Source organism: Nerophis ophidion, linkage group LG04, assembly GCF_033978795.1.
Source record: "Nerophis ophidion isolate RoL-2023_Sa linkage group LG04, RoL_Noph_v1.0, whole genome shotgun sequence".
NCBI classification, from domain to species: Eukaryota; Metazoa; Chordata; class Actinopteri; order Syngnathiformes; family Syngnathidae; genus Nerophis; species Nerophis ophidion.
Window position 1 is genome coordinate 1,496,880 of NC_084614.1, and position 14,250 is coordinate 1,511,129.

The 14,250-nt window shown below is 39.7% G+C and overlaps 1 protein-coding gene across 3 annotated transcripts in view; it reads right to left on the bottom strand.

The window, feature by feature from the left end:
• Window positions 1–14,202, bottom strand: part of LOC133550684 (ribosome biogenesis protein bop1-like) — a 29,729-nt gene extending 15,527 nt beyond the window's left edge. For all 3 annotated transcript variants that reach the window (XR_009806363.1, XR_009806362.1, XM_061896653.1), the window contains exons 1-11: window positions 14,001–14,202; window positions 12,172–12,429; window positions 12,043–12,102; window positions 3,753–3,907; window positions 3,567–3,684; window positions 3,406–3,507; window positions 3,138–3,350; window positions 2,919–3,080; window positions 917–997; window positions 272–341; window positions 76–208 (exon numbers count right to left, since the gene is read on the bottom strand). Coding sequence is in view for 1 of the 3 variants with exons in the window: in XM_061896653.1 (XP_061752637.1) it covers window positions 76–208; window positions 272–341; window positions 917–997; window positions 2,919–3,080; window positions 3,138–3,350; window positions 3,406–3,507; window positions 3,567–3,684; window positions 3,753–3,907; window positions 12,043–12,102; window positions 12,172–12,429; window positions 14,001–14,141 (1,493 nt within the window). In the remaining 2 variants the exon portion in view is untranslated. The remainder of the gene's footprint in view (window positions 1–75; window positions 209–271; window positions 342–916; window positions 998–2,918; window positions 3,081–3,137; window positions 3,351–3,405; window positions 3,508–3,566; window positions 3,685–3,752; window positions 3,908–12,042; window positions 12,103–12,171; window positions 12,430–14,000) is intronic.
• Window positions 14,203–14,250: the final 48 nt, after the last annotated feature.

Genomic DNA, 14,250 nt, shown 5'->3' on the forward strand with positions numbered 1-14,250 from the left:
GGCCAGGCGGTCAGTGACAAGATGGCGACTACAAGGTGTGGCCAGGCGGTCAGTGACAAGATAGCGAGTACTTACAGGGCCACGGCGAGGAGACAGACGGAGGGGTTGGGATTCCAGCACACGCTCTTCACGGCTCCGCCCACCTGGACCACCTTGACACAGCGAGAGGAACACACCTCCCACAGCCTGACGCAGCAGTCGTCACTTCCTAAAAAATTCACTTGGCTTTAGGCCACACCTACCACACATTAAGCCACGCCCACACAGTTACCTGAAGCAAGCCACTGTCCTGTAGGAGAAACACTGATGGACCGCACCAAACTGCTGTGACCCTTATAAACCTGAACACAGGTAAGTATACAGGTGAGTGTGACCCTTATAAACCTGAATACAGGTAAGTATACAGGTGATTGTGACCTTTATAAACCTGAACACAGGTAAGTATACAGGTGAGTGTGACCCTTATAAACCTGAACACAGGTAACTATACAGGTGAGTGTAACCCTTATAAACTTGAACACAGGTAAGTATACAGGTGATTGTGACCCTTATAAACTTGAACACAGGTAAGTATACAGGTGATTGTGACCCTTATAAACTTGAACACAGGTAAGTATACAGGTGATTGTGACCCTTATAAACTTGAACACAGGTAAGTATACAGGTGATTGTGACCCTTATAAACTTGAACACAGGTAAGTATACAGGTGATTGTGACCCTTATAAACTTGAACACAGGTAAGTATACAGGTGATTGTGACCCTTATAAACTTGAACACAGGTAAGTATACAGGTGATTGTGACCATTATAAACTTGAACACAGGTAAGTATACAGGTGATTGTGACCCTTATAAACCTGAACACAGGTAAGTATACAGGTGACAGGTGTGTGTGTGTGTGTGTGTGCGTGCATACCAGTGACTGTGTTGTGGGGAAAGGCTGCAGGTCTTTAGGTTTAGGAAGCTTTGGAATCAGATCTTCAGGATCCACATTAACCTGCGGAGCAACAACTGTTAGCAAGCGCCTGCTCCCATACATGGTCTTAAAACTAGACCCTGAGTCCGGTCTTAAACCTTGACCTTGAGTCTGGTCTTAAACTGTGACCCAAAGTCTGAGCCTGGTCTTTAAGTGTGACACTAAGTCTGATCTTATACCGTTACCCCGAGTCTGGTCATCAAGCGTGACACCAAGTCTGAGTCTGGACTTAAAGCGTGACCCATAGTCTGGTCTTAAAGCGTGACCCCGAGTCTGGTCTGAAAGAGTGACCCCAGAGTCCGGTCTTAAAGCGTGACCCCAGAGTCCGGTCTTAAAGATTGACCCCGAGTCTGGTCTGAAAGAGTGACTCCGAGTCTGGTCTTAAAGCGTGACCCCGAGTCTGGTCTGAAGGAGTGACTCCGAGTCTGGTCTTAAAAAGTGACTCCGAGTTTGGTCTTAAAAAGTGACCCCTGAGTCAAATCTTAAAGTGTGACCCCACATCCGGTCTTAAGGAGTGACCCCAGAGTCCGGTCTTAAAGAGTGACCCCAGAGTCTGAGTCAAATCTTAAAGTGTGACCCCACATCCGGTCTTAAGGAGTGTCCCCAGAGTCCGGTCTTAAAGCGTGACCCCAGAGTCTGGTCTTAAAGAGTGACCCCGAATCTGAGTCTGGTCTTAAAGTGTGACCCTACATCCGGTCTTAAGGAGTGACCCCAGAGTCCGGTCTTAAAGAGTGACCCCAAGTCTGAGTCAAATCTTAAAGTGTGACCCTACATACGGTCTTAAGGAGTGACCCCAGAGTCCGGTCTTAAAACGTGACCCCAGAGTCTGGTCTTAAAAAGTGACCCCGAGTCTGAGTCAAATCTTAAAGTGTGACCCTACATCCGGTCTTAAGGAGTGACCCCAGAGTCCCGTCTTAAAGAGTGACCCCGAGTCTGGTCTGAAAGAGTTACTCCGAGTCTGGTCTTAAAGAGTGACCCCGAGTCTGGTCTGAAAGAGTGACTCCGAGTCTGGTCTTAAAAAGTGACTCCGAGTCTGGTCTTAAAAAGTGACTCCGAGTCTGGTCTTAAAAAGTGACTCCGAGTCTGGTCTTAAAGAGTGACGCTGAGTCTGGTCTGAAAGAGTGACTCCGAATCTGGTCTTAAAGAGTGACCCCGAGTCTGGTCTGAAAGAGTGACTCAGAGTCTGGTCTTAAAGACTGACTCCGAGTCTGGTCTTAAAGACTGACTCCGAATCTGGTCTTAAAGAGTGACCCCGAGTCTGGTCTTAAGGAGTGACCCCAGAGTTTGGTCGTAAAGCGTGACCCCAGAGTCCGGTCTTAAAGCGTGACCCCAGAGTCTGGTCTTAAAGCGTGACTCCACATCTGGTCTTAAGGAGAAACCCCAGAGTCCGGTCTTAAAAAGTGACCCCGAGTCTGAGTCAAATCTTAAAGTGTGACCCCACATCCGGTCTTAAGGAGTGACCCCAGAGTCCGGTCTTAAAGCGTGACCCCAGAGTCTGGTCTTAAAGAGTGACCCCGAGTCTGAGTCTGGTCTTAAAGTGTGACCCTACATCCGGTCTTAAGGAATGACCCCAGAGTCCGGTCTTAAAACGTGACCCAAGAGTCCGGTCATAAAAAGTGACCCCGAGTCTGAGTCAAATCTTAAAGCGTGACCCCACATCCGGTCTTAAGGAGTGACCCCAGAGTGCGGTCTTAAAGGGTGACCCCAGAGTCTGGTCTTAAAGAGTGACCCCGAGTCTGAGTCAAGTCTTAAAGTGTGACCCCACATCCGGTCTTAAGGAGTGACCCCAGAGTCCGGTCTTAAAGCGTGACCCCAGAGTCTGGTCTTAAAGCGTGACCCCGAGTCTGAGTCAAATCTTAAAGTGTGACCCTACATCCGCTCTTAAAACGTGACCCCAGAGTCTGGCCTTAAAGCGTGACCCTGAGTCTGGGTCTGGCCTTACCCTCATCTTTCTCTGGCGAGGGCACAGGTAAAGGTCGAGGCAACGCTCGAATCTCTCATGGATGAAACGAGGAAAGGCGGGAACCTGCCGCAGGCTGGAGAACTTCCTGGGGACAAAGGGCAACTTCCTGTCCGAAGGATCCTGCTGCTCCCACAGAGCTTGCTGCAGAGAAGAGGAACAATAAAGATGTGACCTGGCCACCAGACTCCGGGGACTTACCTCCTCCTGGGTGAAGAGGTACTCTGGTGGGGGGTTGTAGGACTCCTGGTGACCAGGGAGGAGGGTCTTAGGAGCAGGCAGGTGCATTTTGTGCTTGGCCAGGAGAGAGGAGTCCTCGCTGCCCCACAGGTCATAGTAGCGCCCCTTGCTGTCATCCCGCGCTCGGCGAGGCTTGATCCAGCCCATCTTTATGGCGTGGACTAGTTTGGAGACCTGAAAGCAGACGGATGGAGTGGCGCCCGCAGACCAGGGAAGAGCGTGACATTACCTTCTCCTTCTCGATGAGGGACGGGATGAAGCTGCGCTTGTCAGCTGGTCGGTTGGTGACAGGGTGCAGCATCACGTCTCCACTGAAGAAGTCCACCGAAGGCTGAGGAGCACACCCTAGCATCTTAGCCTCAACCTTTGAGCAGGAACTTCCCGCCTCACCTGGTACTCCTGGAAGTTGACATCTCCAAACTGTCCTTTCTGCAGGCGCTTCACCAGCTCCACCTGCTCGTCGGACAGGACCATGTCACTGGCCGTCTGCTTGTCCGTCACCGTTCTCCTGCACAAGAACCACAGGTCGGCACGCTGGACGGCGTCAGGCCGGTCCAAGGTGACCAGCTCACTCACCAGTAGTCGGGGTTCTCCATCTTTTCCAAGAACTCGTCCAGCTCGTCCTTGTTTCTGATGGGCTTGTAGATCTTCTTCCCGTCCAGGTTGTAGCCAACGTGAGGGAAGTCCTTGTACCATTCCATCGGTATGTTCCCCACCGTGTTCCTGATGTCCTGCAAGCACGTGAGACCAAGGTACTACTTTGGGGATCAGGTTGCTGTCCTGCTCTCCTGTATGGACTTGGACACAAAGTGTGCTCAGGACCACACCTGAAAACCACATGTTGGCATTCCATTTCACCTGGCATGGATATCAACATGCCCTCGGTCTTCTTCTCATCCGTGGACACAAACTCAACGGAAGAAACCTTCCAAATAATCTCAAAGTTTGTCAGCTCAATATCCAGTATGGTCTGGTGACACACACTTGGTCCTGGACTCAGGGTCTCTGCAGCTTTCAACAACAATTCTTAAGACTTTTCACAGCTTTTTAACACTACCTAAGGGTTTTTAAAACTTTTCAAGACTTTTTAGGCTCATTCAAATTTTTAAGGCTTTTTAAGACTTCTCAAGACTTATACAAACTTTTTTTTTAAGACTATTTAAGGCTTTTTAAGACTTCCTAATGGTTTTTAAGATTTTTACAAACTTTTAAAGACTATATAACGCTTATTAAGTCTAACGTTTTTAAGACTTACAAAGGCATTTTAAGACTTTTAAGGCTTTTTAAGACTAACATAAACTTTTTAAGACTATTTAGGGCTTTTTAACACTTCTACAAACTTTTAAAGACAATGTAACGCTTTTTTAAGGCTAAGGTTTTAAGGGTTTTTAAGACTTTTACTAACTTTTAAAGGGTTTTTAAGACTTTTACAAACATCAAAAAAATATTTAACGCTTTATAAAAACAAGGTTTTTTTTAAGACTTTGTAGACTTTTTAAAGACGTTTTAAGGCCTCCTTAAGGTTTTTAAGACTTCTACAAATGTTAAAAGCATATTTAATTTTTTAAAGACTTTTTAAGAGCAAAATTTCACACCCATATGGACCAAAAAGTCTAGAGACAAAGGAAGATCAGGATGAATTATAAGTCTATTCACTGTTCTTTCACATTGGACAATGAAATGCTTGAACCAACTTAATACACCAGAAGACTCTATTGTCAACTCATAAAAAAAAACAATATCAATTAACATCCATCGGTTTTAGGGACAAGCGGTCCCCAGGTGCACGTCTTTGGAGGTGGGAGGGGCCTAACCCCAGGTGCATGTTTTTGGAGGTGGGAGGGGCCTATCCTCAGGTGCATGTCTTTGGAGGTGGGAGGGGCCTATCCCCAGGTGCATGTCTTTGGAGGTGGGAGGGGCCCGGAGTTCCCTCACGCAGTCACGGGGAGGAGATGCAAACTCCACACAGAAAGACCCTTCTTATTGTGAGGCACATGTACTAACCCCTGGTCCACTGTGCTGCCCCATATTATCAATCATCCATCCATCCATTTCTACCGCTTGTCCCTTTCGGGGGTCGCTGGAGCCTATTTCAGCTGCATTCAATGTGTCATATTTGCCACAGAAGTGCTTTAAAGGTGCAGTGTGCTTCTTCATGTCCAGTCTTTTATGGAACAACCACAAATACATTTATTTATTGTCTGCACTCTTAGCATCTCTGCTAAAGCTAAATGCTTCACTTTTGCAGTGTTTTTGTCAAAATGGAGGAAACTGATCAAACGTGTACAGTATTACTACTACTTTATCTGTAGTAAACATGTACAGTACTGTATCTGTAGTAAACATATAGAGTAATAATACTGTATCTGTAGTAAACATATAGAGTAATAATACTGTATCTGTAGTAAACATATAGAGTAATAATACTTTATCTGTAGTAAACATGTACAGAACTACTACTGTATAGTAAACATGTACAGTACTGTATCTGTAGTAAACATATAGAGTAATACTGTATCTGTAGTAAACATATAGAGTAATAATACTGTATCTGTAGTAAACATATAGAGTAATAATACTGTATCTGTAGTAAACATATAGAGTAATAATACTTTATCTGTAGTAAACATGTACAGAACTACTACTGTATAGTAAACATGTACAGTACTGTATCTGTAGTAAACATATAGAGTAATACTGTATCTGTAGTAAACATATAGAGTAATAATACTGTATCTGTAGTAAACATATAGAGTAATAATACTGTATCTGTAGTAAACATGTACAGAACTACTACTGTATAGTAAACATGTACAGTACTGTATCTGTAGTAAACATATAGAGTAATAATACTGTATCTGTAGTTAACATGTACAGAACTACTACTGTATAGTAAACATGTACAGTACTGTATCTGTAGTAAACATATAGAGTAATAATACTGTATCTGTAGTAAACATGTACAGTACTGTATCTGTAGTAAACATGTACAGAACTACTACTGTATAGTAAACATGTACAGTACTGTATCTGTAGTAAACATATAGAGTAATAATACTGTATCTGTAGTAAACATGTACAGAACTACTACTGTATAGTAAACATGTACAGTACTGTATCTGTAGTAAACATATAGAGTAATAATACTGTATCTGTAGTAAACATGTACAGAACTACTACTGTATAGTAAACATGTACAGTACTGTATCTGTAGTAAACATATAGAGTAATAATACTGTATCTGTAGTAAACATGTACAGTACTGTATCTGTAGTAAACATGTACAGAACTACTACTGTATAGTAAACATGTACAGTACTGTATCTGTAGTAAACATATAGAGTAATAATACTGTATCTGTAGTAAACATGTACAGAACTACTACTGTATAGTAAACATGTACAGTACTGTATCTGTAGTAAACATATAGAGTAATAATACTGTATCTGTAGTAAACATGTACAGTACTGTATCTGTAGTAAACATGTACAGAACTACTACTGTATAGTAAACATGTACAGTACTGTATCTGTAGTAAAAATTTAGAGTAATAATAATGTATCTGTAGTAAACATGTACAGTACTGTATCTGTAGTAAAATTTAGAGTAATAATAATGTATCTGTAGTAAACATGTACAGTACTGTATCTGTAGTAAAATTTAGAGTAATAATAATGTATCTGTAGTAAACATGCATAGTACTGTATCTGTAGTACACATGCAGAGTAGTACTAGTGTATCTGTAGTAAAGAGATGAAAAGATGGTGAACCTGCACTTACATTTTATTAAAGTCATTCAGCTTTCATTGAGTTTTCTCTGCTGCCATGCTAAGCTGTAGGAACACACGGCTGCGGGTGCACAGCCCACAAGGTAGTGCGCGCGCACAGCCCACGAGGTAGTGCGCGCGCACAGCCCACGAGGTAGTGCGCGCGCACAGCCCACGAGGTACTGCGCGCGCACAGCCCACGAGGTAGTGCGGGCGCACAGCCCACGAGGTAGTGCGCGCGCACAGCCCACTAGGTAGTGCGCGCGCACAGCCCACGAGGTAGTGCGCGCGCACAGCCCACGAGGTAGTGCGCGCGCACAGCCCACTAGGTAGTGCGCGCGCACAGCCTACAAGGTAGTGCGCGCGCACAGCCTACAAGGTAGTGCGCGCGCACAGCCTACAAGGTAGTGCGCGCGCACAGCCCACTAGGTAGTGCGCGTGCACAGCCCACAAGGTAGTGCGCGCGCACAGCCTACAAGGTAGTGCGCGCGCACAGCCCACTAGGTAGTGCGCGTGCACAGCCCACAAGGTAGTGCGCGCGCACATCCCACTAGGTAGTGCACCATTCATTCTTACTAGGCTACACAGGTAGCCTACCTTGGTTTTGTTTTGTAGTTACGTTACAGCGTCTTCAAAAACCTAAACATTTAGTAAGACTGAAATGTATGTATTAAAAAAGAAAAAAAACTACCGTTAATAGAATTTTAAGACCTTTTTAGACATTTTAAGGCCTTATATTCAAATTGTAGGATTTGAGACTTTTTGAGACCCTGCGGATTGAATAGGAATGAAACACTTTATGTAAATAATCAGCACTGTTCAGTTCTATTGGATCATTGGAGTATATGATGTCATGTGTTGTACAGTTATACTGGATCATTGGAATATATGATGTCATGTGTTGTACAGTTATACTGGATCATTGGAGTATATGATGTAATGTGTTGTACAGTTATACTGGATCATTGGAATATATGATGTAATGTGTTGTACAGTTATACTGGATCATTGGAGTATATGATGTAATGTGTTGTACAGTTATACTGGATCATTGGAATATATGATGTAATGTGTTGTACAGTTATACTGGATCATTGGAGTATATGATGTCATGTGTTGTACAGTTATACTGGATCATTGGAGTATATGATGTCATGTGTTGTACAGTTATACTGGATCATTGGAGTATATGATGTCATGTGTTGTACAGTTATACCGGACCATTGGAGTATATGATGTAATGTGTTGTACAGTTATACTGGACCATTGGAGTATATGATGTAATGTGTTGTACAGTTATACTGGATCATTGGAATATATGATGTAATGTGTTGTACAGTTATACTGGATCATTGGAGTATATGATGTAATGTGTTGTACAGTTATACTGGATCATTGGAATATATGATGTCATGTGTTGTACAGTTATACTGGATCATTGGAATATATGATGTAATGTGTTGTACAGTTATACTGGACCATTGGAGTATATGATGTCATGTGTTGTACAGTTATACTGGATCATTGGAGTATATGATGTCATGTGTTGTACAGTTATACTGGATCATTGGAGTATATGATGTCATGTGTTGTACAGTTATACTGGATCATTGGAGTATATGATGTCATGTGTTGTACAGTTATACTGGACCATTGGAATATATGATGTCATGTGTTGTACAGTTATACTGGACCATTGGAGTATATGATGTAATGTGTTGTACAGTTATACTGGATCATTGGAATATGTGATGTAATGTGTTGTACAGTTATACTGGATCATTGGAGTATATGATGTAATGTGTTGTACAGTTATACTGGATCATTGGAATATATGATGTAATGTGTTGTACAGTTATACTGGATCATTGGAGTATATGATGTCATGTGTTGTACAGTTATACTGGATCATTGGAGTATATGATGTCATGTGTTGTACAGTTATACTGGATCATTGGAGTATATGATGTCATGTGTTGTACAGTTATACCGGACCATTGGAGTATATGATGTAATGTGTTGTACAGTTATACTGGACCATTGGAGTATATGATGTAATGTGTTGTACAGTTATACTGGATCATTGGAATATATGATGTAATGTGTTGTACAGTTATACTGGATCATTGGAGTATATGATGTAATGTGTTGTACAGTTATACTGGATCATTGGAATATATGATGTCATGTGTTGTACAGTTATACTGGATCATTGGAGTATATGATGTAATGTGTTGTACAGTTATACTGGATCATTGGAGTATATGATGTAATGTGTTGTACAGTTATACTGGATCATTGGAGTATATGATGTAATGTGTTGTACAGTTGTACTGGAACATTGGAATATATGATGTAATGTGTTGTACAGTTATACTGGATCATTGGAGTATATGATGTAATGTGTTGTACAGTTATACTGGATCATTGGAGTATATGATGTAATGTGTTGTACAGTTATACTGGATCATTGGAGTATATGATGTCATGTGTTGTACAGTTATACTGGATCATTGGAGTATATGATGTAATGTGTTGTACAGTTATACTGGATCATTGGAGTATATGATGTAATGTGTTGTACAGTTATACTGGATCATTGGAATATATGATGTAATGTGTTGTACAGTTATACTGGATCATTGGAATATATGACAGAATGTGTTGTACAGTTATACTGGATCATTGGAATATATGACAGAATGTGTTGTACAGTTATACTGGATCATTGGAGTATATGATGTAATGTGTTGTACAGTTATACTGGATCATTGGAGTATATGATGTAATGTGTTGTACAGTTATACTGGATCATTGGAGTATATGATGTAATGTGTTGTACAGTTATACTGGATCATTGGAATATATGATGTAATGTGTTGTACAGTTATACTGGATCATTGGAGTATATGATGTCATGTGTTGTACAGTTATACTGGATCATTGGAGTATATGATGTCATGTGTTGTACAGTTATACTGGATCATTGGAGTATATGATGTAATGTGTTGTACAGTTATACTGGATCATTGGAGTATATGATGTAATGTGTTGTACAGTTATACTGGATCATTGGAGTATATGATGTAATGTGTTGTACAGTTATACTGGATCATTGGAGTATATGATGTAATGTGTTGTACAGTTATACTGGAACATTGGAATATATGATGTAATGTGTTGTACAGTTATACTGGATCATTGGAGTATATGATGTAATGTGTTGTACAGTTATACTGGATCATTGGAGTATATGATGTAATGTGTTGTACAGTTATACTGGATCATTGGAGTATATGATGTAATGTGTTGTACAGTTATACTGGATCATTGGAATATATGATGTAATGTGTTGTACAGTTATACTGGATCATTGGAATATATGACAGAATGTGTTGTACAGTTATACTGGATCATTGGAATATATGACAGAATGTGTTGTACAGTTATACTGGATCATTGGAGTATATGATGTAATGTGTTGTACAGTTATACTGGATCATTGGAGTATATGATGTAATGTGTTGTACAGTTATACTGGATCATTGGAGTATATGATGTAATGTGTTGTACAGTTATACTGGATCATTGGAGTATATGATGTAATGTGTTGTACAGTTATACTGGATCATTGGAGTATATGATGTAATGTGTTGTACAGTTATACTGGAACATTGGAATATATGATGTAATGTGTTGTACAGTTATACTGGATCATTGGAGTATATGATGTAATGTGTTGTACAGTTATACTGGATCATTGGAGTATATGATGTCATGTGTTGTACAGTTATACTGGATCATTGGAGTATATGATGTAATGTGTTGTACAGTTATACTGGATCATTGGAATATATGATGTAATGTGTTGTACAGTTATACTGGATCATTGGAATATATGACAGAATGTGTTGTACAGTTATACTGGATCATTGGAATATATGACAGAATGTGTTGTACAGTTATACTGGATCATTGGAGTATATGATGTAATGTGTTGTACAGTTATACTGGATCATTGGAGTATATGATGTAATGTGTTGTACAGTTATACTGGATCATTGGAGTATATGATGTAATGTGTTGTACAGTTATACTGGATCATTGGAGTATATGATGTAATGTGTTGTACAGTTATACTGGATCATTGGAGTATATGATGTCATGTGTTGTACAGTTATACTGGATCATTGGAATATATGACAGAATGTGTTGTACAGTTATACTGGATCATTGGAGTATATGATGTAATGTGTTGTACAGTTATACTGGATCATTGGAATATATGACAGAATGTGTTGTACAGTTATACTGGATCATTGGAATATATGACAGAATGTGTTGTACAGTTATACTGGATCATTGGAATATATGACAGAATGTGTTGTACAGTTATACTGGATCATTGGAGTATATGATGTAATGTGTTGTACAGTTATACTGGATCATTGGAATATATGACAGAATGTGTTGTACAGTTATACTGGATCATTGGAGTATATGATGTAATGTGTTGTACAGTTATACTGGATCATTGGAATATATGACAGAATGTGTTGTACAGTTATACTGGATCATTGGAGTATATGATGTAATGTGTTGTACAGTTATACTGGATCATTGGAATATATGACAGAATGTGTTGTACAGTTATACTGGATCATTGGAATATATGACAGAATGTGTTGTACAGTTATACTGGATCATTGGAATATATGACAGAATGTGTTGTACAGTTATACTGGATCATTGGAGTATATGATGTAATGTGTTGTACAGTTATACTGGATCATTGGAATATATGACAGAATGTGTTGTACAGTTATACTGGATCACTGGAATATATGACAGAATGTGTTGTACAGTTATACTGAATCATTGGAGTATATGACAGAATGTTTTGTACAACAACATACGTCACAGCAACTGAAAACCGTGACCACAAAACCCTGATAGATCTAAATTTGAGGATTTTGTGAATTGATCCAAATCATCTTTTGTGATGATTCGCGTGTATATCTGCTTATTACTTTGCCATAGTGTACAGTCAACCATATTTCTGTATAAAGAACACCATGTCCGAATAAAAATGGTCTCACTTCTTCGTCTGATGAGTCATGCTCATACTCTTCTTTCTTCCCGGCATTCAGGTTGTTGTCCTGCAAGTAGGAACAACAACACATGGTTTAGAACATATGACAAATGTTCTTTAGGAGAAAAATGACTACCTGTTGTGCTTCATCATCATGGTTGTGTAGTCCTTCTTGTTGTGCTTCATCATCATGGTTGTCTACTCCATCATCCTCATCACTATTTTCATCATCATGGTTGTCTACTCCATCATCCTCGTCACTATTTTCATCATCATGGTTGTCTACTCCATCATCCTCATCACTATCGCTTCCTGAATCCTCGAGTCCTGAGTAAACACTCTCCTCGCTTTCTGACACTTCTTTGTCACACAGCTCACTGTTGATGCTCAACATCTAGGACATGGAAACACAATCTGGGAGTAAGAACATGTATGTTGTGTGCATAGATGAATAGCTGGATGGAACTTGCTTTTAACAAGGCGTAATAAACACATTTAAGACATATGTTCTGTCTAAAGATGTTAACTTCCACATGTTCTACAAAGATGTTAACTTCCACATGTTCTACAAAGATGTTAACTTCCACATGTTCTACAAAGTTGTTAACTTCCACATGTTCTACAAAGATGTTAACTTCCACATGTTCTACAAAGTTGTTAACTTCTACATGTTCTACAAAGATGTTAACTTCTACATGTTCTACAAAGATGTTAACTTCTACATGTTCTACAAAGATGTTACCTTCTACATGTTCTACAAAGATGTTAACTTCTACATGTTCTACAAAGATGTTAACTTCTACATGTTCTACAAAGATGTTAACTTCTACATGTTCTACAAAGATGTTAACTTCTACATGTTCTACAAAGATGTTAACTTCTACATGTTCTACAAAGATGTTAACTTCTACATGTTCTACAAAGATGTTAACTTCTACATGTTCTACAAAGATGTTAACTTCTACATGTTCTACAAAGATGTTAACTTCTACATGTTCTACAAAGATGTTAACTTCTACATGTTCTACAAAGATGTTAACTTCTACATGTTCTACAAAGATGTTAACTTCTACATGTTCTACAAAGATGTTAACTTCTACATGTTCTACAAAGATGTTAACTTCTACATGTTCTACAAAGATGTTAACTTCTACATGTTCTACAAAGATGTTAACTTCTACATGTTCTACAAAGATGTTAACTTCTACATGTTCTACAAAGATGTTAACTTCTACATGTTCTACAAAGATGTTAACTTCTACATGTTCTACAAAGATGTTAACTTCCACATGTTCTACAAAGTTGTTAACTTCCACATGTTCTACAAAGATGTTAACTTCCACATGTTCTACAAAGATGTTAACTTCTACATGTTCTACAAAGATGTTAACTTCTACATGTTCTACAAAGATGTTAACTTCTACATGTTCTACAAAGATGTTAACTTCTACATGTTCTACAAAGATGTTAACTTCTACATGTTCTACAAAGATGTTAACTTCTACATGTTCTACAAAGATGTTAACTTCTACATGTTCTACAAAGATGTTAACTTCTACATGTTCTACAAAGATGTTAACTTCTACATGTTCTACAAAGATGTTAACTTCTACATGTTCTACAAAGATGTTAACTTCTACATGTTCTACAAAGATGTTAACTTCTACATGTTCTACAAAGATGTTAACTTCTACATGTTCTACAAAGATGTTAACTTCTACATGTTCTACAAAGATGTTAACTTCTACATGTTCTACAAAGTTGAGTCTAAAATGTCCTACAATTTTCCAACACAACCTACTAGCAAGTATTTATTTTTCAACATTAGTTTTGAGTTTTAAGGCATAAAAATGATCCAGAAGTACAAGAAATACTCCTTTTGCCGAAATTGTTGATCTTTTTTCCACGCTTGTACAGCGTGACGTCATGCTAACGATGCTAAGCTAACAGCTCGTGTTCGCTTACCTGGTCTGGTTCTTCTTGCTGGAGACCCCGCTTCATTCTCTTCTCTTTCTCTTCTGACATTCCCGACACTTTGCTAATTTTTTCCATCTTTCTACTTTTCCGCCTCTTTTCCGTCTCAGCGATGTTTGTGCTGGCCTGCATCCCACGTTCCAAGCTCTTCTTCTCCCCGTAGGCTGCAGTCAAACAGCAACTATTGCACGCAGCAGCGCCACCTGCCGGAGTGGAGAGTGAGTTGAGCAAAACAACCAAA